General features: G+C 41.7%; 1 protein-coding gene across 4 annotated transcripts in view; it reads right to left on the reverse strand.

Annotated features, from left to right (window-relative positions):
• ATRNL1 (attractin like 1) overlaps positions 1-26,170 on the reverse strand; it is a 999,362-nt gene that overhangs the window by 878,111 nt on the left and 95,081 nt on the right. For all 4 annotated transcript variants that reach the window (XR_012905692.2, XM_075935409.2, XM_075935410.2 and 1 more), the window contains exons 6-7: positions 4,545-4,719; positions 369-456 (exon numbers count right to left, since the gene is read on the reverse strand). Coding sequence is in view for 3 of the 4 variants with exons in the window: in XM_075935409.2 (XP_075791524.2) it covers positions 369-456; positions 4,545-4,719 (263 nt within the window). In the remaining variant the exon portion in view is untranslated. The remainder of the gene's footprint in view (positions 1-368; positions 457-4,544; positions 4,720-26,170) is intronic.

Here is a 26,170-nt window from a genome sequence, read left to right on the forward strand (position 1 = left end):
GCAATATAGTTATGGCCTGCACGTGCTAATAAAATTACAGTGACATCAAAATTAGTAAATGAACAAAAGTGTATTTCTCATGTTAACAGTTCAAATTGCACAAAACCATATGCTCATTTTCTGTACTACTTCACTCAGGGCCAGCTTGAAAACGGAGATATTCTCTACATTAAGAAATGTACAAGAGTCTTTCTAAGTAAGGCCTGAAGAAGCTTTTGACACAAGTGTGTAAAGAAACTAAAAATGAGATTATTCTCACAGTTTAATATTAGAGCTAATCATACTCGATTTCAGATTGTCATTTATACAATAGATGATCACTAACATTGAGTGCACAAGAATGAAATAAATATTAAAAGAATTCCAACCTGATATAAAGCAAGACTGTGTCCATATCTCTGGAGAGGTCCTTTTGATACAGGTACTACATTCCATATGTTGCTATCTAAATTATAGCTAAAATGCAAGCAGAAAAATAAACATTTTATTCTCTGGAATGAAATGTTGGCTTTGCATATTTTTGGACATGTAATTTTCTTGCATTATACTTACTAGACATAAAATCCCTATTTTTCAGAATGATTTACCTTGTTTTGGGCTTCAACATGCGGAATTGTGAAACTTAAATGTCATTTTATAGGCATATACCATATGCTGCAAGTAAAATTGTTAGGATCCATTTGGCCAACTCTAGATTTCATGATTCATATCCAGCTTATTAATGCATACAAATGTGTTTAATACTACGGTTACAGCAGAACAATTCCATTATTGTTACAATAGTTAACATATGGTTTAAAACATACAGCATGTCTATCAAAAAAGGTGGGGCAATGAGACTTCATTCTTTGTTTCCATCCAAAAGGAAAATTACCTGAAGTCACAGTTCCTTTCCTCATTTTACCAACCATGCCAGAACTTAATACAGTCTCCCACAGTATTCTTGCCAGAAAGTTTAAAAAATATGGATTGGATAAACTATAAAGTGGATAGAAAGCTGGCTAGATTGTCAGGTTCAACAACTCAATTGCTGGTTGGTGGTCAGTATCAAGCGGCGTGCCCCAAGGGTTGGTTCTGTGGCCAGTTTTGTTAAACATCTTTACTAATGACCTCGATGGTAAGATGGATTGCACCTTCAGCAAGTTCGCAGATGACACTAAGCTAGGGGAAGAGGTAGATACACTGGAGGGTAGGGATAGGGTCCAGACTGACCTAAACAAATTGGAGGACTGGCCCAAAATAAATCTGATGAGGTTGAACAAGGATGAGTGCAGAGTCTTGCACTTGGAAAAGAAGAATCCCAAGCACTTCTACAGGTTGGGGGCCAACTGGCTAAGCAGCAGTTTGGCGGAAAAGGACCTAGGAATTACAGTGGATGAGAAGCTGGATGAGTCAACAGTGTGGCCTTTATAACCAAGAAGGCTATTGGCATATTTGAGTGCAACCGTAAATGCATTGCCAGCAGATCTAGAGAAATGATTATTCCACTTTATTTGGCACTGGTAAGGCCATATCTGGAGTACTGCATCCAATTCTGCCCCCTCTCTATTACAGAAAGGATGTGGACACATTGGAGACAATCCAGTGGAGGGCAACAAAAATGATTAGGGGACTAGAGACTGAGGGATTTGGGCTTATTTAATATACAGAAGAGAAGAGTGAGGGAGGATTTGATAGCAGCCTTTAGTTACTTGAAGCAGGGTTCGAAAGAGAGTGGAGAGAGACTGTTCTCTGGGATGACAGAAAGAGAAGGAATGGTCTCAAGATGCAGTGAGGGAGGTTTAGGCTGGATATTAGGAAAAACTATTTCATTGGGAGGGTGCACTATTTCACTAGGTTATCTAGGGAAGGGGGTGGAATTTCCATCTCTAGAGGTTTTAAAGTCCCAGTTTGACAAAGCCTTGGCTGGGATGATTTAGTTGGGATCAGTCCTGCTTTTAGCAGGGCAGTTGGACTCAATGACTTCCTGAGGTCTCTTCCAACCCTATGATTCTAATGCAATCTCAATCTAAAACTGATGTGCAGTGCTGATGCGCACTATTAAATAGCTAAGGTATTCTACCTAAGAGGTATTTTTAGTAATGAAATGAAGCAATTACTTTGTCAGATTTTATGGTCCAGCCAATAAACTGTGGGAAATGAGGGAGACACTTGGAGGAGCAGCTTTAAGCCACTTTGCTTTCTAGCTTCTCTGCTAATGGTGACTAAATTTTATATCAGTTGCTGAAGGACCAATTTTAGGCTTACTTTGTGCCAACAGAGCAGAACAAAACAGTCACAGCACACTGAGTTATTGTGCCTATATTTTGTCAAAAGCTTTGGGATGAACACTATATTTTTACTCTATTTTCCAAATTCCCTTAATACGCTGCTTTTGCCAAGAAAATTCCTCTTTCTTGGTCAAACAGCTTTAATTTATTTCAAGAAATCCTGAACCATTGTTTTAAGCATATATATCTTGCTAAGACAGGCGAATAAAGTTATAATTTGATTCTAATTAGCACTGCCACCAGTTGTTAAGTAGTCTTTCCTTCTTTCCTGTGAAAACAGCAAAGAAATCACTTCCAATTTCAATTGTGGAACCACAATCCTCTTTTTATTATTTCAAGCAAACATCAGCATCAAGAAGCAGCAGCATCTGGAAAGCGATACGTTTTTACATATCCTTGTGATCAGTTCAAGTCATTCTTGGTAAACAATGAATTACAAAATATTATAAATATTCTAATTTAAACATATTAATCACCAATATCAATACTGAACAAACAAAAGGGACAAATTCTTCTCTAAGTGATGCATGCACAGAATAACCCTATCAACTTTATTTCCAAGGCAGAATTTGGACCACAGTATTTAACTTTAGTCCTAGAATCTCACATTGTTTATTTTAGTATTTTAATTTCTCTTCTTCATGCCCTCACTCTCTCCATCCCTAACCACGTTGTCCAATTGGATTAATACATTTCTATTTTTAATCCCAAAATCTTACTACTGAACTGTGAAATTCCCACTCTTGGTGAATTTCAAAATGTCTGATAAGCAAGTCAGAGTACATTCTGTATACCAGGAAGATAAGCTACACACATGAGTATCTGGTAGCCGAAGTAACAATTCCAGAGACTAATCACCTCTGCACATAATGCAGATGATTCTCACCCCTCCCTGTTTATTGATATAAAAAATCATAGTTGTTTTGTGTGACATGATGAGAACATTATCCATATGAAAGGGATGAAAGGACTGACATACTTTTCTGACAGCTTGAAGTTCCAGGCTGCTCTTCTATAGGGTGGGATCATCTCTGCCCACTGTGGCCATATGAAATTTGAATATGTAGTGGAAGCAACTGAGATGCCAGAGATTGAGGATTGGTTTCCACCCCATTTTCTTCTTGTAAATTAAGTTAAATCCTGTTCCCTGATATTCCAGGGGAACACATTCTTTCACTCTGTTCAAAATATTCCCTCATATCATAAGAAACAGAAGTTTCAGGTAAGGAATCAAATTTTAGTTTACTTCAAAAGTTTTGTTTACAAAGATGTATAGCATAATCATGGGTTAGGGTTAGCATTACCAGACACAAGCATTCATAAATCACACCACAGAAAAATAACGAGGTCTTAAAATTAGTAAATTAGGGATTCCTTTCCCTTGCTTTGGATTTTTGAGGCAATGGGATGACATTTTTAACCTTTTCCCTGCAGCCAGACAGGCCAGGAATGTATGTTTGTTTTGTTTTGTTAAGCTGAATTTCTCACATAATCACTTGACTCAAGAAGTTAAGTTTTAAGAAAAACATCAAATATCACAAGACTTGAAATAAAATTATCAGAGTTAGTAAAATAGGTCTCTCTATAATTTCTTATTGGCTAATTACTTTTTTTCCCCTCATTAACATCTGATGTTGTAAACCACCGTTTCTTAGTCTAAGTAGTATCGGCTCCATCCTATGTAGTACTGAGAACTTTCTGTGTGGTTGGCCTTAATTAACATTAACTTTAGTGGAAATTGAGGGCAGTCAGCACTTAACATAATGAGTCTGCTGTGCGTGGAAAAGGGATAAGGAGAACAGAAAGACAGAACTTGGAAAGAAGGGATATAACACAAGATACTAAAAAGGCAGACAGGGATTTGGGATAGATTACAAAAGAGAGAAGAGGGCAAAGAAAGCCAGGCAAAATTGGTGAAAGGAGATATTTGCCAACTTAATTATTTTATTTGCATGTTATAGCTATCACTCCAGCCCAGGTCTGATTTTTTTCTTCAGAGAAGCAACTTATCTTTCTTTGAGTACTTTCGAAAGCTATATAAATAGTAAAATATCAAGTCAATTAACATTAATTATAAGAAGTCTAGTATAATATAACTAATATTGTAAAGAGCATTCCAGGTATAATATTTACAAACAATACATTCAAGTTTATTTGTCACACTGCAAGTATACATAGATATTTTATGCAAATGTAGGATAATAATTTAATAGAATGTTATTTACTTAGCAAAAATCAAGTCCACAAAGACTAACAAAGGGGGAAACCACTTACTTTAATACCATTTGGAATGAACTGTAGTTAAAGGTATATCCTCCAATCACCCACATAAATTTTCCATATAGAACAGCCTTATGAGACGCTCGGCCTACAGAAGGACTGAATGGCTTTACATTTGGTAGAATCCAGTAAGACTCCGTGGAAGGGACATTTAGAGAACAATCAGGGCCTGTTTACAAACAAATGTGTAAGTTGTACAGTGTGTTAGGCAAAGATATTAAAAGCTCTACAATGAAAAATTAGAAAGGTTTAATTACAGCTGTCACAAGATTGCTCATTTTGACAGTATGCTGATTTTTATGTTTCACATCAAGTTACAACATAGTTTAGATAACAAGGAAAGCCACTAACATTAAATCTGTTACATTTGCTCAAGTAATAAAAGAAAGAATTCGGCCCAAGTCACAAAATGAAAGGAAGACATCAATTTTTCAGATACTATTTAGTCATAAAAAGGTAGCAAAGGGTATACTTATACATTATAGGGATGTAAAATGTCATTTAATCAGTTAACCGTGTAAACTTTCCATTTAAACGGTTAACTGCTTAAACTGGATCCCATGGGTGGTTCCCCCACCCATGGCATGGTGCAGTGAGCCTGGCCAGACTAGAAACATCCCACTTCCACCTATGGTAATGTATTAGGGATGTCACCAGTTAATCTTTACTGGATGATGCTTACCAGTTACCGATAAACCATCAGCCTGGCCTTGCTGGAGCTCTCCCCTGCCTGACATGGGAGGAGGCCTGCTCCAGCCTGGCCAGTCCCAGTGCACTGCAGGCTGCTCTGGCTAGGTTGGGGTGGCTACAGGCAGGGGATGATCGGTACGGACCAGGCTAGGCCAGTGTCACCGCGCTGCAGGCAGGGGTATACTCCAGCCAGGCTCACCACGCCAAGGACAGGTGGGGAACTACTCCAGCACTCCACATGCTTCACAGTGTGATGGGCCCCACCAGGCTGGAGCACCCTCAACCACAGTGTTGACATCCCTAATACATTACCATTGGAGAAAAATCATATTGCTATTTGGTCTAATCTGGATAATTTTATATTAAAGTGCATAACACTATGGTACATTATGACACTGTATATATTATAGTATGTGACATCTGGGGAAACAAAAGTTAGTGTTTGCCAATGCCAGATTGCACATGTTTTTGAGTGGAAAATGCAGCACAGAGTGCTTTATGAAAAGAACAGAGATGAATATAAAACATTTTATAGATCATTCTATAGAGCAGCCAAAAGCAACATTCAAAAACTTACTGTTTTTGCAGGAAAAAACACCTTACTCTAACATTTGGCAGCTGTTCATTGCAAAAGAAATTTGTTGTTGAATGACAAGCATTTTAAGACCACCCACAGGAAAAGATGTTTATAATCACAGATGTGGATTCATTTTTGTTGGATTTTTTTAAGATTTGATGTTCTATAGGCAAGAGGAAACTTTAAAATGTTAATGTTTCAAGACTAAGTATGATTAGGGCTTTGCTAGAAAGGTGACAGTATGAATTATTCACTTTATGTCAGCTATTGTCCATACTCAGTGACTTTGTTTTTCTTTTGGTATAGGGAACATTGAATTATTGGATGGTCCTGGGTGTCCTATTCTGGTGTTGGTGTTACCAGTCATGCAATACAACCTTTGTTGTAAAAAGTGATGTAGGTAGACATTTCAGGACAGTTAAATTATTAAACTGCTTGGACTCTAAAAGAAAAGTGATAAGTCTCTCTGAGATGGATAGTTTAGAGATAAAGCTTTATTCCAAACCATAAGAAATTACTGAACCCCTACCCAGAGCAAAGGCTGCTGAGGTTGCTTTGGTGTAGCTCTACTTCTATGAGAACAGATTTCTAGCTTTCTAAAGATTGGTCTGCATACAAAGTGACATACAACTGGAGGTTCACCAGTCTGTTAAGAGTTCGAATTAGAGGGGAGATGTAGTTAAACAAAAGCTCTACCAAGTAGACACCACTTCCTTGAAAAGGACTACTTTAAAGTACAGTCTATTAAACCAGGAAAATAAAACTAATGTATTTATATTCATTCTATTTCAATAAAGTGACTTCTTTTAGTTATGGAACAGAGCCTTAGTTACCCAGGACCTGGACAAGACCCATGAGAATTCTTGATAAGAGATAAGGGTAGACCACTGGCTACCGTCTCCAAAGCAGGCTGACTTTGCAGGAATTCAGTGCATTAATGCAAGACAGCCTGATTTGAAGTCAGCATTCAGGGATTTCCCTCCACTATAACACTTTCCGTGTCCCTAATTATTGCAGGTAATAGGGGTTCTATTGATTAAGAAATTAAATAAACATCATTAGTGGCCTACAGAAAAATATATTCCAATACCACCTGCTTTTAACATAGAAAGTAACTTTACTTTTAAGATTGGTATCTTTAAATGTTTGAAAAATATTGATTCTAACAATTCTCTTTGGGTTCTTCCTTTTCTTTCACTTTAAGATGTTTTGAAATTCTAATTCAGTGAGCAATGTGTAGTTGTGATATAAATCTAGAAAAGGGGATTAATCATTCAATTCCAATTAGAGTTAGGAAACATATCCAATTACAAATATGAACAATAGTTTGGATAACAAAGACATTGAGCCTGTCATTTTTAATTGCTTACATTAAGCCATGACAAAAAAAAAATTCTACATTCTACCATACTTGCAGAGAAACACATGCTAAAATTTCAGGGCTTTATCTTGCAAATTGCAGTAAGTATTGTTTTACTAGCATGCATCCAGAATGGGATCCTCTCCTCCCACCAACTCCTTCCAGGCCCTGTGCTGCCTCATTTCTCCTGGCTGGGATTTGGACTGACGTGACTGAACCATCATTATAATCTACCATAATCAAATATATAAAGCTATGCACTTCTGAGAATCTTGTGTGTATATTAAAGAGTTGGTTCATAGGGGATGTTGCTTTATAAGTAAATGTTTGAGTTATTCTTACTCTAGAGGTCAGAAGAAAGCAACCTTCTACTACACATGAAACAGTCAACCTTTTGGCTTCACAACTCTGAATTTTACATGTGAGGAGTTTTCCCTTTACATAAACAAGTGTTCACTCTTTGCTATACCTAGACATTTCCAAATTAGATTATGTACTGTGATTTTGAAAGCGTTGTTTCTCTTGTACAACTTCCAAAATGGCTGAATGGATGGTTTCATGTTTTTTAAAGAGATGTTTTAAAAAAAAAAAGTTGCTCTCAGGCTGGTTCCCTGTATGTCAAGTTTCAGCTTGAAGCCAATATTTTCCAGACAAGTTGCAAACTGTGGATTATAATAGAACTGCTACTAGGTGCCATTAAAATCAATAACTAAACATAGGCTACGTCCAGACTGCCGCTTTTTAATTGGAAAAAGGTACGCAAATTGTGCTCTGAAATTTGTGTACCTTTTTCTGATTATGTTTTCGAAAGAGGCTTTTCTGAAATTTGGCCCATCTACACTGGCCCAAATTTCAGAAAAACCTCCCGTTTCGAAAGAGCCCTTCTTCCTCATGACACGAGGAAGACTGGGCTTCCAAAAGAGCGCCTCTGCTCTTCCACAAAAAATGTTGGAAGAGCAGATGAATTCCCTGACATAGTCTAGACATAGTTCCGTAGTCTAGACTTAGCCATACAAATTAAACATACAGTAATAAAAGAATATGCTTTCATAGCAGAGGAAGTAACCCTTGCAAGAATATAATGTCTTTTCTGCTCTAGTACGTAAGTGTCAGAATGGTTAAGTCAATAACCTGTTTAGATCTAACTCTGAAGACTAGGGGTTCAAGCCTTACATAAAGAGTTCACCTTGTCCTGAAGCCATCACATCATCAATAATCTACTGTGTATATCTTTTTTATGGCAATATTAAGCAAAAATCACATGTCAAAATTCAATGCGTGTCCAGGTACAGAATTATTTCAGTCTTAACATTGTAACAGAATGTTTCCGGGATCCAACTTTCTGTCCCAAGGTGTGATGGAGTGACACAACCCCGCACTGATCGGGGCCCCCACTGATTGGGGCCCCCACCAGGGGGCAGAGAGGAATGGACCAGCTTTCCCTACCGCGGGGGAGGCCACGGAGGCAGCTGCGGCGCACCGCCCGGCTGGCGGCTTGGCTCGCATGCCAGCTGATGCACCGGGGGAGACCGCAGCGGTAGTGGGCACACGCCGCATGGTCAGCAGTTTGGCCGGCGCCCCCGCTGATGCCCTGGGGGAGGCTCCGACGAATGCGGGCGTTGATGCCAGGAAAGATGCTGAGGACGGGGTCAGCAGGAACGGGGGAGGAGCCAACTTGGCAGACGCTGGCGCAGGCGTGTTAAGAGAGGGCACTGCCGGACCCTGGGGAGCAAGGGGCAGCATCCTGTACAGCATAAAGAGGGCAGGGATACTGGTACAGGAGAGGCCGGCTGGAGCAATGGATGAAGGGGCTCTGGGCCTCTGGAAAGAAGCAGATGGGACACCCGGGTGAGCGGGGGTGAGGAAGTAGTTCAGGGTGGGTGCAAATCGGATGCCCGTGGGCTGATGAGTTGCGGCACGTAGCCCCAACAACCAGGTGAGGGGAGAGCGGATATTCTCCCCCCACCTTAGGGCCTTGGGATGGGGTCTGGAGAGAGGGAAGGCCTGGACCCCTCTCACTCCCTGCTTGGGGTAACCCCTGAGAAGCCAGGGAAAGGGACATCTATATACAAATACCTAAATCATGCTTTTACCATCAAAAGTCTATTCTGGGGTTTTGGTGGTGGTGTGAATGATTGCATTTTATGTTATTAAGTACTTGCATTTTTTCAGGTGAGTTGTCAAAATAACACACACAATTTATATTAAAAGAAGAGCATCAATTTGTGTAGGCCCAAATTCTAATGGCCCATAAAATTATTATGATCTAATGAGAAATGTCATAGATTTTAAGTATCAATTTTAATGTATACTTGAAATCCACAACTTGTTTGCAAATACATTTTAAAAACCAAAACTGTTTTCCTAGAATCACAAGAACATAATATATGTGAACTCCACTATCTACTGTAATTCTGTTCCCAAAGCCATTAATACTTGTTGATAGCAGCAGCAATGTTCTCTCTCAGACAAAGGAATAAACAAAGATAAAAAGACTAATGCCAGACTAAAAACATAACAAGGTAAATCTTTGCCAGTTAGGGAAGGATCCATGGACAAGAGAGAAAAAGGATATTTTTCAGTCTAACTTGGTATTGTGCGTGCGTACACACACACACACACACACACACACACACACCTACCTACACCTTTCCACAGAAGACAGAACAAGAAGCAATAGATTCAATCTACAGAATTGCAGATTTAGGTTTTGACTGCACTGCTAACAGAATGACAAAAATTTTGTCAAAATTAGACAAAGCCTAATTTCACTCTAAGAAAAACAGAATGCTAGGGAGCTCTTACTCTGGAGGTTTTCAAAGTATGGACAGTCAGCCTTGGTTGATTTTGACACAACAAATCCTCTATGTTGCCAGGGGATTAGGCTATATGACCTTTGAAGTCCCTTCTGACCCTATGATTCCATGAAAAATAGGACTCCCCAGTCCACCGACAGTCCCATCCCTCAGTCTCAGTAGCACCTTTCCCTTTAACACTTGCCAGGGAGAATGAAAAAGCAAACTGGAGTTGTTAACTCATGTTAACTTCAATTCTATCCAAAATTAATATTAACTATCTCTTAAAAACAACCTCATTGATATTTTATACAAGATAATTATGACAAGTAAATTATCTATACATATTATATTATCCTCTGTGGAAAAACTGGGGATAAGTTATTGAGACACTCATCAGGGTAAAAATTCACACACTATTGCAAGGGAATCGTCATCTGTATGGTCTCAGCTGAACATAAATTGTCAATTTTACTGCTAAACAACAAATGGATCATGTTTGCTCGTACACAAATTATACTCTATTTCTTAAATGCTGTACAAGTTAACTTACTATCTTTTCTTTTTCTTTGCAGCCAGAAAAGATTAATGAGTTCTAATGAAAGTGCGACCAATTCTAGTAAATTTTATTTTATGCATTAGTACATATACTGCAACAGAAGTTTGACCTCACCTGGATAGTTTCAGCAAAGAACTTAAGCCATGTTTAAATTTAAGATGGAAATTAATGGCACTACTCACGTGCTTAAAGTTAAACCTTGTTTAAGTGCATAATTGATTAGAGGAGGCCTTCCATGCTTACAGTTCAGTATCGGTTTAAGTGCTTTGCTGAGAAAAGGCCAAGAGTCAGATAACTAAAATACATTTACATCTTTATTAATTTTACCAACGTGCTCAGAAATATAGTGGTCAACAGTGACACCAAGTGGCAAACACTAACAAAAATACACAAAACATTACTGTGAAAACTAGTATAGTGGTCAACAGTGACACCAAGCGGCAAACACTAACAAAAATACACAAAACATTACTGTGAAAACTAATAGTTAACATATTTAAGAAAAATAAATTGTACTGCTCATAGCATGTTATGTACAATGAGATGTATGTACTCAAACGATCAAAGCTAGAAGTACATGAAGCCTACAATTATCCCATGATCAACAATTTAAAAAAAAAATCTCACGCACAATACCTTTTAAAAGCACATTTTATTAACCTAAATCTGAAGCCACAAATACAACATAGGTGTCAGACTGTATATATGAGGAATTTATAACAATAAAAAAATACAGAGATACAATTAAATGGATTTGTATTATAATATCACTTAAGGAACAGACGCTTTTGCATGGTAGAACAGTTTGTCCTACTTCCTTCCCCATACTTCGTAATCTGGGCCATAAAGGTAGTGATGACAAATGCCAAACATGGGTCTTATTTAAAAAGTATCTATGCTATGGAAACTTCAAAAAAAAACCAATATATTTATTTTGTCTGAAATATAGCACGATAGCTGCAAAATGATAAAAATACACATAATCTTTGTTCTTGTTTTTTTAATTAGATTTCTCTCCTATCCTTCTAACATATCACTTGATCCATGAAAAAGGAGATTTTTACTTTCTAAGGATGAACTGGAAATCAATTACATGATATTCATGGCAGAAAAATATTCCATATGTTTAAAATAGTAATTTACTCAAATATGCAACATTAGAGACGGAATCTAATTTCTATTTATTGAAAAAGTTTCATGAATTGCCAAAGTGGCAATCTGATTCCACAGTTCAAGTCCTCAAATCAATTTCCACCTAATGAGAAAACAGCTTCTATAGTCTTAGACCTTAATCTGTTCCTTAGGGACTACTGGGAAAACAAAAATATTGACTTGTTCAATATAGGTTTCTAAGCTCTGTTGTTCATATGAACAGTAGGAATAAATTTAGTTAATCCTTACATCCCAAAGGTTTTGTATTTATTAGTTTCTTATTGTTTTTCGTGTCATCTTACTGGAATCAAAATACATACATTTTATATTATGTATTTTGACACCACTAATTATAAATTATTACTGTATTTTCTAAGATTCTCAAATACATCACCCAATTATGTCATTATCAAAATGGGTACAATAAAAGATATCATGCACCAGAATGAATTTGTCTACATAGCCACATCATTTCAAAACAACTAGTGTTATTTCGAAATAACTTAGTCTGCGTCTATACAGCAGGCAGATATTTTGAAATAATGTTGAAATACTGTCAAGCTGAAGGACTTCTTACTGCGACTCCTGTAACCCTCATCATACAAGGAGTAAGGGAAGTCGGAGGAAGAGTGCTCTATTTCAAAATTAGTGCTGTGTAGAGGCTCCCAATTTTGAAATAAGCTACACAATTGGCATAAGCTCAATTTGCAAAGCTCAATTTGCATAGCTTATTTTGAAAGCCCATACCTGCTTTTTTGTTGTAGGAACTGGGGTTTTATCTAAAGCTTCCGTTTTGTCTTGAAGGGGTTGTATCTTCCCATTCCCTAACAGATATTCCAGATACTTGGTCTGCTGCATGCCAAATTTGCATTTCTTGGGGTTTGCAGTGAGCCCCACTTCTCTCAGTGGCTGCAGAATGGTTATTTCGTGGGTCAGGTGTAACCTTCAGTCTTCACTAAAAATAACCACGTCATCTAAATAGGCTACTGAGAATCATCCACAATGTTGCAACACTTGGTCCATTAGGTGCTGGAAAGTGGTTGGTGCCCCATGGAGTCTGAAGGGCATAGTTACAAACTGAAAGAGTCCTAGTGGGGTGGTGAAGACTGTCTTCTCTTGCGAGTCCTCTGTAAAGGCCAATAGCCTTTAGTGAAGTCTAAAGTGGTGATATATCGTGCTTTCCCAAGCCGGTCCAAGAGTTCGTCCACCCATGGCATTGGATACGCATAAAACAGTGAGACCGCATTTACCACTCTGAAGTCGACACAGAAACAGATGGTGCCATCGGGTTTCAGTACAAGAAACACTGGACTGCACCAAGGGCTTTGGGATTCTTCAATAATCCCCAAATCTAACATGGCCTGAACGTCCTATTCTAGGGCCCCTCAGAGCTTTTCAGGAACTTGATAGGTCCTGTGTTGGGGTTTAGCTGCCTGAGTTGTCCGTATCCAGTGTGCTACCAGATGGGTTTTCCCCAGTCATGAGGAGAAGAGGTCTCTGAAATGTTCCAGTAGGTTCCTGGACTGCCACTGCAACCATGGAGGTAGGCAGTCTGCGATGGGTACATCAGCAGGGCCCGCTGAGGATTGCACGTCTGGGCCTAAATCCTCTGGTACTTCTTGGGGGACTATGAACCGGGCATCTTGTAGTCACCAGGGTTTTAATAGATTCACGTGAAAAATCTGTCTCTCCTTTTTCTTGTCGGGACAATGGATTTCATAGTCCACCTCTCCTACTTGGCGCATAACTTTATAAGGGCCCTGCCATTTGGCCAAGAGTTTATTCTCAGAGCTGGGTAACAGCAGCAAGACCCGGTCTCCTGGCTGATAGCGCCTTTCGTGGGCCCCTTTGTTATACTGACATGCCTGGGTTTGTTGGGCTTTCTCTAGATTTTCTTGGGCAAATCAGGTCCTCAAACCAGACGCTCCCGCTTCTCCATTACGTACTGGATTACATTTTGAGACTGGGAGGCTTGATCTTCCCAGGTTTCTTTGAGAAAATCCAACTTCCTTCTTGGTCATCAGCTCAAAGGGTGAAAAACCTGTGGAGGCTTCGGGTATCTCCCATAATGCAAACATCAAATACGGTAGTAGTTAGTCCCAATTACAAGGGTCCGTATCCACAAATTTTCTCAGCATGCTCTTTAGGGTTCTATTAAACCTCTCCATTAGGCCATCCGTTTGAGGATGGTAGACTGAGGTTCAAAGGGGTTTTACTTTGAGGAGCGCCCAGACCTCTTTTAACAGTTGAGACAAAGTAAGTCCCCTGGTCGGTCAGGATTTCAGTGGGAAGGCCTACCTGAGAAAAGAGGTGTACCAGCTCTGTGGCCACGCTCTGTGCCCTTATTGTGCTCTTATTGTGCGTTAGGGGATCGATTCTGGGTAGCATGTAGAGTAATCTATGATGACTAATATATGTTGGTGGCCCTGGGCGCTTTTCTCTAGGGGACCCACATTATCAACCTCTATTCTTTCAAAGGGTGTACCTACAGGGGTAAGGGTACCAGGGGAGCCCATCTGAAACCTTTTGGTGCTACTAGTTAACAGACCGGACATGATGCACAGAAATCTGCAGGCTCCTTATAGACCCCTAGCCAGAAGAACCGAGCCAGTATGTGGGCTAAGGTCTTCTCCTGCCCCAAATGGCCAGCAGAGGGGACTGAGTGGGCCAAATGCAGAACTGCTCTCCTGGCCCCCTGAGGCACCAAGGGTTGGTAGTTGATCTCCCCCGTGATTGTGTCGTCAGCTCTATAGCCAGGTCTTTCCTGAGCTCAAAGTACGGGAACTGGGAGGCTGGGACTTCCTGGGCAATGACCCCATCAATGACCGCAATCCGGGAATATGCCTCTCTGGGTATGTCTACACTACCCTCCTAGTTCGAACTAGGAGGGTAATGTATGCATACCGCACTTGCTAATGAAGCCCGGGATTTGAATTTCCCGGGCTTCATTAGCATAAGCGGGGAGCCGCCATTTTTAAATCCCCGCTGCTTCGAACCCCGTGTAGCGCGGCTACACGGGGCTCGAACTAGGTAGTTCGGACTAGGGTGCCTATTCCGAACTACCGGTACACCTCGTTTCACGAGGAGTAACGGTAGTTCGGAATAGGACCCTAGTCCGAACTACCTAGTTCGAGCCCCGTGTAGCCGCGCTACACGGGGTTCGAAGCAGCGGGGATTTAAAAATGGCGGCTCCCCGCTTATGCTAATGAAGCCCGGGAAATTCAAATCCCGCTTCATTAGCAAGTGCGGTATGCATACATTACCCCGCTAGTTCGAACTAGCGGGGTAGTGTAGACATACCCTCAGAGTTTCATTTTCTTTCCATCCTCAGACAAAATCATAGGAGCTAGTTAAATATTGTAAATCTACCTCAGGTAGGGGACCCTCTTGCGAAGGTTGCCCTGGGTCAGAGGGTGTGTTTCCTTCTTTGGTGGGGGCATTTCCTTGTTGAGACAGTTCCTCTTCTGGCTCAGTCTCCCCAGCCTAATGAGTTTGGAGCCATGCCCTATGCTCTTTTCAATGCCTCCGGTGTGATTTCCCAGCCTTCTCAAGGTCCTTCCCATATGTCTGAGGTCACTATGGGAAAAAGCTCCTCTAACATCTGGGGTGTAGGTTCCTCTGGAGTAGAGGAGCCATCTGGTGAACGGAGCAGTGAGGGAAACTATTGCTAATCTCTTCTAATTATGACCTTCCAGGGAAGGCATTTTGCTATGCCCAACCGAATCCTTGCCTTACTGTTCTTAACTTTCAATTGGATCCAGGCTGTGGGGTAGGGGTGCATGTCCCCATGTATACAGGTCACTCTCAGGACCACCATATTGAAGGGTACTAAGGTTCAGTACCGACTCCTGTTTCAGGGTTTGGGAACACCCTGAATCTACTAGTCCAAGCATCATGCATCCCCCTACAGTGACAGGCCCCAGATAGGCCTTATGGTGCCAGTCAGGCTCCAGGTCAAACCCACTATAAGTTTCAATATCCCCACAATCTAAAAAGTCACATTCCATGATGGGGCCCAAGCTGCTAAAATGTTCAGGCTTCCCACAGTGGAAGCATACCAATGGCCCCGGAGTGGCCCCCCCCCCCCAACTCTGCCCCCTTCAGTCACCTGGGACATGACTTAGTGATGGCCAGGACGAAAGGTGCCCCTGTGGGGTATGAGGATCCCTGTTGATATAATTTCTTCCTCGTTTGGGCCCCTTTTGTACCTCTTTCTGTGCCACGGCTGGGTCTTCAGAACCCTGGGTGGGCCAGCTCTCAGACTGAGGCCGGATACCCCCAGCCACAAAGAGAAAATCCTCGGTGCTCTGGACCGCAGCAGCCAGTGAGTCCAGGTTGTGCCGCTGTATCCAGGTTTGGATTAAGTTCGGCAAAATCTCCACATATTGCTCCAAAAGCATGGAGTCCATGATCTCAGAGGGTGTGCGGGCCCTGAGCCGTAGCCAACGGGATGCCCAGTCCTTGAGGCGTTGGGCCTCAGCCCTGGGACCCTATACATAGCAGTTACCTGCCAAGTTTCAAAGTCTATAATTATGGTCCCTGGGCCACTGCCCCGGGATGCCATTTCATCCAGTCTTCTCTAGGGCCTTGTTGCCCAAGTCCCCTTGTCCAGGGTTCCGCAGAGTTTTCACTGGCTAGCCTTTAGCCGCAGGATCTAGTTCCACTCAGTTACAAGGGCCCAGCTCCCACTCGGAGCTGCCCAAGGTTCTAGTGTTCCCCTGTCAACCCAGAGGTCTGCCTGGGTTGAGCTCCAGGAAGGAACTGACAGGCCTTACCTAGCAGCTCCTTATATAGCAGTCTGCCGCATCCTTTCATAGATTCATAGACTTTAAGGTCAGAAGGGACCATTATGATCATCTAGTCTGACCCCCTGCACAGTGCAGGCCACAGAATCTCAACCACCCCTCTTAGAATAATCCTCTCACCTATATCAAAGATATTGAAGCATTCAAATACTTTGAAGGACCCAACATGCAGAGAGTCCTTCAGCTGTGATCTGTGACCAATGCTACAGAGGAAGGCGAAAAACCTCCAGGGCCTCTGCCAATCTACCCTGGAGGAAAATTCCTCCCGACCCCAAATATGGCGATCAGCTAAACCCTGAGCATGTGGGCAAGACTCACCAGCCAGACACCCAGAAAGTTCTATAGCAACTCCTATCATCCCTCCATTGACCTATTTCCAACTGATAATGAATCCTGATTGGCTGTTGTGAAGGCTGCCCCTTTACTCTGCTCGGAGGACCTCTCCATGCTCCTGCTGCTGGCCAGGGTGATGAAAGACTTCCAGTGGGGCATTCGGGCTTTGTCCACCCCATCACAAAGGGTCAGTCCCCTTCTAGTCAATATTTTCATTAATTACTTGCATAATGGAATTAAGAGTATTCTTATAAAATTTGCAGATGACACCAAACTGGGGGGGGGGGGGAAGGCTACAAGCACTGTGGAGGGCAGCATTAGAATTCAAAACAACCTTGCCAAAAATAAAATAAATGGTCTGAATCAAGAAGATTAAAATGTAATAAAGTACTTCACTTGGGAAGGAAAAAATCAAATGCTCAATTACAACATGGTAGTCATATTGCTGAAAAGGACCTGGGGTTATAATGGATAAACTGAATATGAATCAATAACGTAATGCAGTTGCAAAAAAGGGTTACTGTCATTCTGGGGTATATTAACAGGAGTGTCATATGTAAGACATGGGAGGTAACTGTCCCTGTCTTCTTGGCACTGGTGAGACTTCAGCTGGAGACCTGTGTCAATTCTGGGAGATACACTTTGGGAAAGATGTAGATAAACTGGAGAGTCTGGAGAAGAGCAACAAAAATGAAAGAAAAGAAAAAAGGTTTTGAAAACTTATGCAACATTAAAAATTCAAAGAACTAGGCTTGCTTATACTCAAGAAAAGACAACTGAATAGAGACTTTATAACAACAGAAATATATCTGAAGACTGTTATTAAGACTGGGATCAGTTGTTCTTTGTGTTCACGGAAGGTAAGACAAAAACGGGGCTTAATCTTCAGCAAGAGAGATTTAGGTTAGATGTCGGGGAAATTTTTCTAATTATAAAAGTAGTTAAGCTATGGTGTAGGCTTCCAAGTGAGGTTATGGAATCCTAGTCATTGGAAGTTTTCAAGAAAAGGTGGAACAAACACTGGTCAGAGATGATCTTGGTCTTGTGGTCCTGTCATAGCACATGGGGTTATGGACACATTTTTGTAGACAAAACAGCAAAGGAAAGAGTTTAAAGAAGGGATCTGAAAAAGGACAATGAATTGAGACTGTGTGGATGTATAAGTGCTCCCAACATGCCTGAGGGCTAGCAGGGAGGCAACCAAACAGTTCCCCTGCCTGTAGTCTTATTCTAGATTGTTCAAAAGGCCAAAAAACAAAGACACAAAATATTTTTTAAAATACAGGATTAAGTTGTACTTGTCCTGTATCCCCCAAGACACCAGGAACACAGCTTGCCCTCCAAGTCTCCCCCCTTCTGGAAAAAGGGTAAAATGTATATAACTTCTTGTCACTCAGTATGCACTGCACTAGGACTGTACCTCACAACCTGCTGTTCTCTTCTGATTCAGAGAGACCGGAAATGGTTGGACCTACCATGTCCCTCATCACAGAGGGAACAAGCACTATTTGGTTTCAGGTGAAACTACCACTTAATGCTATCTTCTCTCAGTGACACTCTTTTCACTTTACAGAGAGAAGAGACTGCTGAGCTCTGGCTAGTGCAATTGCTATAAACAAAGCTTAAGTTGTCCATTCTGTGAGGTATCCCCCTCCTAGAAGCACATGTTCAGCTACTGTAAGAAGAAACAAAGACACCAAATCTCTATACTCCATGTGGCCCTGACCTTAAATACCATGGATATCTGTGACCTAGGTTCCTTATATTATGACAAGTGTGCAGCTAGCGAAATAGGGTTAACTTTCAGGAAGTAACTGGTTTGTTGACACCAGAATCTCAACAACACAGGATGGAGTGATGTTGTTAACAGACCTACTTTAGAGTCATAGCATGTAAACAGAATTTTCAGCATACTTAATATAAACAAAGATCTCTCTCCTACAACACTGCATCCTAGCTGCATCACTTATATCTAATAAAATACAATGGCAGTGTTAAAACATCAACTATTCAGAGACACCAACACACTCATCAGAGTTTAATAATGATAGAGATGCCTCCATGTCTGGGAAGACAGTAACCCAGAGTCACAACCAAGTGTATTTTTTGGAAATATGCAGTGTGCTGAAGTTGCTATGTTGACCTAAATAAGAACGATCACAGTGAATTTCAAAACTGATGTATGATAAAAAAAAATAGAATTCATGCAACATGATGTCAGATTCTGCAATACAGAGTCCAATGGGACATTAAAATTTGCTAATTTCCAGTGTATATGTTGCACTTATTTTTCACTGAGATATGTTCTTACCATACTTAAATATAAAAGAATTTTATTCCTTTGCAATCATGATCAGAGTCATAAAACAATCTACAAGATTAATAAAACCACACAACCAAGTTGTTATCCACAGCAACAGTGCATGGCTTGGCCTGTAATGTTCCCAATTTAGAAAGGTGATAAGCCAGAACAAGATTTTTAATTAAAGAAATCTTAGAAGTCTTTTTACACTATAGTTTTCAGGGACCCTAAAATTAACAATGTAACTATTACTCATATATGGAAGACCTTATTCCTTAAGTAGACTTCATGGGCTTTGGCCTTTATTTCAGTGGAACTATTTGAAAAGGTGCTGCTTAGGGTGAACAAGGTACAGTAAAACTCCATTAGTCCGGCATCCAATTCTCCGGGACTCCTGATGGTCCGGCACCATCAGGAACCTGGAACTGCTGGGGCAGCCGGACAGGCTTCCCCCATTCAGCTGCTGCTGAAACTGACCAGCAGCTGAATCGGGGAAGCCGGGAGCAGAGCAGCTGGGGTGCTGCCGGGTTGGTCTCGTAGAGCTGCCCCTCGGGGCTGCGGGACCAACCCGGCAGCACCCCAGCTGCTCTTGGGGACGCCTGGGGCAGAGCAGCTAGAGTGCTGCCAGGTTGGTCCCACAGCGCCAAAGGACAGCGCTGAGGGACCAACCCGGCAGGACCCCAGCTGCTCTGCCCCAGGGGTCCCCGATTTAGCTGCTGCTGAAACAGATCAGCGGCTGATTCCAGGAAGCCCGGGGCAGAGCAGCTCTGCCTCGGGCTTCCTGGAATCAGCCGCTGATCTGTTTCAGCAGCGGCTGACTTGGGGACTCCTGGGGCAGAGCAGCTGGGGTGCTGCCGGGTTGGTCCCGCAGCGCAGAGGGGCGGCGCTACGGGACCAACCCGGCAGCACCCCAACTGCTTTGTCCCAGGCGTTGGTATTCAGCCGCTGCTGAAACTGACGCTGCTGGTCAGTTTCAGCAGCAGGCTGAATCTGGACGGCTGAGGCAGAGCAGCTGGGGTGCTGCGGGGTTGGTGCCGTAGCGCCGCCCCTCGGCGCTGTGGGACCAACCCGGCAGCACCCCAGCTGCTCTATTGCAGGCATCCCCGATTCAGCTGCTGCTGAAACTGACCAGCAGCGGCTGAATCAGGGACGCCTGGGGCAGAGCCGGACTATCGTAAGGGGGGGGCTAAGAGGGGTCTGGGGTGGCATCCCCTCCCACCCCACTCTAGACCCCTCATAGCCCCCCCTTCTGATAGTCTGGCATATCTGATAATCCGGCACCCCCTAAAGGTGCCGGATTATCGGAAGTTTTCTGTATTAGAATCTAGTCCAACATCTCTGAAGAGTGATTCAAGAAAACCCATTAAAACAACGTAAAAACATTATATTTTCAAGTGTGGTTTTCCATGTGAGAACTGTTAGTAAATACAGTGTTCCTTCAGTAAATACTGTACAGGAATTATCTAGTCAGCAAAATGAAGGTAGGAGGGGTAATTTTTAAATGTCCCATTTTTATTTTCATCAACCTTTCTTTCTCTTATGCACACTCTCCTTTTTAATAAATTAAAATATGAGGGTATACAAGCCAAAGATAAAATGTTTTGATCAAGTGAAGATCCTGTTTAGGATTGAAAAAATGAAAATAACCTTTTTTTCCCCTTATTAATATAACTTGGCATATTTAGGATCATTTTGCCTGAATATTTGACCTGAGTTAGTATGGAATATGATTTCACAAAGAAAAAAAAAAGAGACATGCCACTATATGCTTCTATATCTTACTGAAGAAATATTACTATAGGAATCAGTTAATCTTTTACTGAGAGAATGTTAGAATCTTTATTTGAAGAGAGAATATAAAAATAATTGCCTTATGAGGAAAAAGTTTGTAAAATTGTTGCAAATTTCAAAAACAAAAGATAGTATTGGAAAATTTAATTTTAATGTGTTAGTATTTTCTTACAGCTAAAGTGCATAAGTATGTTTGAGGCATCTGGACAACTCTAAACTTATTAATGAAAGGTAATATGATCTGATTAGCCAATTAAATATAGTTTAAACAGTCAGACCATTTACCTCTAGTGAGCTTCTTAATTATGTTTTTCAAATTTTATTAGGTTTTCCAATAATAAATGTACAGTTTGTTCACTGGGGATATCTTTCATAAGCATATCCTATTACGTTACCTTATTAAAAGATCTAAACTCCTTAAAGCGGTTCAGAAAACATATCAATACTCTTGCCTCAGTCAGATTCTCTCAGTTCTTCTTTCCTGTGGTAGATTTAGGGAAGAACAGGAATTAAGTTGTTTAAAACTGTTTTGTGCCTCTCTAATTCTTGCCCCCAGTACAAGTTAAGAATACAGGAAACCATCACCGTTTGCAGTGGATGTGTTCCTGACACTTTCGCAAATGGCAAAATCCATGAATACTGGGGACTGCAGCTCCTGAACTCAACTCAGGGGCCAGGAGCTATGGGGAACTCAGCATGACTCCTGGAAGGTGCAGGGAATTCCCCGTGACTCCCCGCCCTCACAGTGAGTTCCCGCGGCTCCCGGCACTCGCTACTCCCCAGGGATGTCATATTAGTGGAGCTGAGGGAGAGGGAACAGAGTTTGAACCCCTGGATTTTATGCTTGAGGTCTGCTTAAATCTGCATGACCTGACTCCAGAGGCAGTTCTTACATGCAAGTTTGGGCTGCTTACTACAGCTTTGCCTTTGGTGTAGAGAATTTGTAATAAAAAGAGGGAGGGGCAGTGTGATTAAGAATAACAAAAGTCTGGTTATTCAGGTAATTGAAGGTTCCCCAGATCATCATGAAAACATTGCTGGGTACTCCACTTAAAACATAGAGGGGGAAAGTGTTGTGCTGCAGGTATCTGCATTTGGATCTCTGCTGTTATACTTTTCATAAATGTTCTTGAAAAAGGGGTAAACAATGACTAATCCAAAACTGACTGCAAAGAGTTACAAAGGGATCTCACAAAACTGGGTCATTCATTGGGCAACACAAGGGCAGATGGAATTCAGTGTTGATAAGAGCAAAGTACAGTAGACTTCTGATAATCTGGCACCTTTGGGACCCAGGAGGTGCCGGATTATAGGATATGCCGTAGTATCAGGAGGTACTCCACAGAGGGGCTGTGACAGGTCTGCGGGGGGGGAGGGGTGTCAGCAGGGAATAACACGGCGAGGGGCAAACCCTCCGCTGTTTTGCAGGGAGGTGGGGGAAGCCAACTGGGGCTACAAGCAGCAACAGCGAACTTAGGGAAGCAGCAGGGCAGAGCAGCTGGGGTGCTGCCGGATTGGTCCCTTAGCGCCGCCCCTCAACTGACGAGCGGCGGACTTGGGGAAGAGGCGGGGCAGAGCAGCTGGGGTGCTTGCCGGGTTGGTCCTGCTCACCGCCCGTCGCCTCGCCCCCTCTCCTCCACCGCTGCTTGCAGTCGCAGCTGGCTTGTAGCAGGCAGCTGCGTGGGGCTTTCCCCTGCCTTCCTGCACAACGGTGGAAGGTTCGCCCCTCGTCGTGCCGTTCCCCGCCGCCCCTGCCCTCCGGCCGGCCATAGTGTGGGTCCCGGCAGACCCGTCACAGGGGTATAATCCCCTTCCTCTCTCTTCCCCTTCCCTTTCCCGGCCAGTGAGCGTGCGTGGGGCTCACAGAAGCTCTAATCGTCTGGCTGACTGGAGCACTTCTGGGTTCCAGTTGGTGCCAGACTATCAGGAGTGCCGGACCACTGGATGCCAGACAATTGAAGTTTTACTGTAATTCACATGGGAAAATATAATCCCAACGACAGATACAAAAATGATGGGGTCTAAAATAATTGTTACCACTCAAGAAAGAGATATTGGAATCCTTGTGGATAGTATCCTGAAAACATCTGCTCAATGGGCAGTGGCAGACTAAAAACTAAAAAGCTAATAGAATACTGGAAACCATTAAGAAAGGAATAGATAAGACAAAATACCATATTGCCTTTATATAAAGTCATGGTATGCCCACGTCTTAAACACTGCCTGCATACCTGGTCACTCCATCTAAAAAAGATGGATTTGGAAAAGGCAACAGAAATAATTAGGGATAAGGAACAGCTTCCATATGAGGAGAGATTAACAAGACTGGGACTTTTCAGCTTGGAAAAGAAATGACTAAAGGATGGGAGATATGTTAGAGGTCTAGACTCTAGAAAATCATGAATGGTATGAAAAAATAAAATAAGGAAATGTTATTCATTCCTTCATAAACATAACACAACAATCTGAGCCAATTAAATTTATAAGTAGCAGATGTAAAACAAATAAAATATTTTTTCATGGTCAACTTGTGGAACTCTGCCAGGAGATGGTGGAAAAACCCAAACAATAACAGGATTCCAATAAGAACAAAATAAGTTCAAGGAAGATTGGTTCTTCAATTAGCCAAAAGGGGCAGGGATGGTATCCCTAGCTTCTGTTTGCCAGAAGCTGGGAATGGGCGACAGGATGGATCATGATGATTGCCTGTTCTGTTTATTCCATCTGAAGCACCTGGCATTGGCCACTATTGGGAGACAGGGCTAGAAGGGCCTTTGATACGACCCAATATGTCCATTCTGATGTTCTTATACAGAGCTGAAATGTATGTGCACCCTTGTTGTAACCCACTAGACCCTACTCCCATTCCAGAGCTGACGAGGCTCTCTCCCCCCGAGAGTTAGGAACAAAGTAAGACTATACATTAAAATTTTAAGGTGACCTAACATTCCTTAAGTTACTTGCCACAAGATGGAAGAATATGTTAGTGTTAGAGCTAAGTAAATCTAATATTTATATAACTTTCTTTTTTATATAGGAAGTAGAAGTAGTGCTCCTGTCAGCTAACTGCTAAGTTGTCTGCTAAAAAAAAAGCAGAGTTTTCCAGTGCCTTGGTAGCCCCTGCGCCTGGGGGGGAGGGCGGATGGGGTTGGTCATCCCCACACGTATTGCTTGGTTTGTACTGAGCATGCTCAGTAACACTGCTGAAGCTGCTGTCCTCTGTCTGCCTCCCCTGCTCTCAATCTCTCTCTCCCTTCCCCCATCACGGCATGCAAAGGTCAGGCACCCCCTACCAAAATCTGAAATGGCACCCCTGCCACTACCCTAGGTCAGGTCAGGAAAGACCTGCACATCATGAAGGTCTACTGTAAACACACATCTGTTCAAAATGGCTTTGAGTGGTAATAGTGTGCTCTGAACTGTAGTGCCAACAGAGGCTAGCTGAAGTGAAGTATGATCCAGTATAACCCCTTCCTTCTCACAGGTGATTCCAAGAAGGATCAGGAAGAAAACAGCATACATTTTCTCTATGACAACTATGGAGCCCTGTTATGACGTCAGTTTTCTTCCGTGACTTCTTAGTCTCCCTTTACACTTGCCTCTGTAAGGAAATCTTGGGGGGGGTTGTCTTTTCTATGGTAAAAAAATATGTACCTTCCATTAAAAATAAGGAGATAACTGTTTAAATTATTTTACTTTAAACAATAAACATTTCATTCAACTGCCACAGTACAACTCTATATTTTTATGAGCAGCTGCTGATTTTGAAAACATTTATACCGTAAGTTCCTTGTTCAACAAATGCATGGCTTTCCATCTCACATAAGCCCAAAGAATAATGGAAAACAGTTTTTTCAGATCTATCAGAATCATAATCAGAAGAGGTTTTCAAACAGGTATTATGTTCCAGTAAGTACCTTCATCTTTCCTCACAGTTCTTATCTTTACAATAATACCTAATATAAACACATAACTCTTATACAGCACCTTTTACCAGTAGAGGGGCATGTGTCACACTCTTTAATGTGTTTATCCTCACAACTTTCCTATGATGTAGATAGGTTTCTGAACATGAAAGGTTCCCCAAGATGCTTCTTCCATAATATCCACAAGATGTCACCATTGTTAAAAATATACCACACACAGTACATTGCATATTGCTTTTTTTTTTTTTTTTTTTGGTAGTCTCAACCAAGGAAAGATTTTTGTAATAATTTGACAACTTGGGCTAAATAATATAGCCCAACAGAATAACTTGCATATGGATTAAACAAACTAAACAAAGCAGGAGGTCCAAATAAGAGATAACAGGAAGTAATTTCTAAGAAGAGAAAGAAGAGATTTACAACAAATAAAACAATATCCTTTACAGATTTTCAGGATATTACTGAATATTTTAAGTACTTAGTAAAGCAGCAGGAACAGTAAGATATCAGACAACTTAAAGATGCCAACTTAGTTATAAGGTAATTAAAAGTTTTATGCATTGTTGAAAAGAGCATTTAGAGTAAGAAATGATAAAACAAAAAATATAGTGGCATGATGCCTTTCAAATATTACTAGGATGAAGGAATGAAGGAAAGAACTGTTGGAGCATTAAAGAAAACCCATTTATCATCCACCTTAGGACCCTGTGAATATACAGAAAAAAACTTCAAGGACTTTGCAAAAATAGTAATCATTGGACAAATTATCTTGTCAGTTAGCCTGTCTGTTGCAAGAAGGAACAGTTAAGTGAAATTTTGGGAACTCCTATTATTATTTATACTGACATAACCGATCTGGCTCAGATAGTCACTAAGGGACAGATGTCAAAGACAGCTAGAGATGGACCATGTGGCAGTTTTGGTTAAGACATGTGTGTCTTCACTCACGCAACAGAGGCCTATGCATTTGGCTCAAGAGCAGAGATGGGCAAACTACAGCCCATGGCCCGCATCTGGCACATGAGAGCTTATAATCTGGCCCTTGAGCTCCAATGCTCCAGCTCTATGGAGCTGAGTCAGGGTATTGCCCTACTCTGGTGCTCAGGAACCTGCTGAGGGCATTGCCCTGCTCTGCTTGCCTGGTACTCTAGCCAGAGAGTGGGGTCAGGGGTTTGCACTGCACTTCGGCTTGCCATACAATTTCCACAGCCAGATGTAGCCCTCAGGCCAAAAAATTTGCCCACCTCTTCTCAAGAGGAACAGGTTTGACCCCTACTAATGCTGTTCAAATTGGTCTGCTTTACACTTAATTCCACAAGGTGAAAACTAC

The sequence above is a fragment of the Pelodiscus sinensis genome, chromosome 8 (assembly GCF_052426305.1).
Source record: "Pelodiscus sinensis isolate ZL-2025 chromosome 8, ASM5242630v1, whole genome shotgun sequence".
NCBI classification, from domain to species: Eukaryota; Metazoa; Chordata; order Testudines; family Trionychidae; genus Pelodiscus; species Pelodiscus sinensis.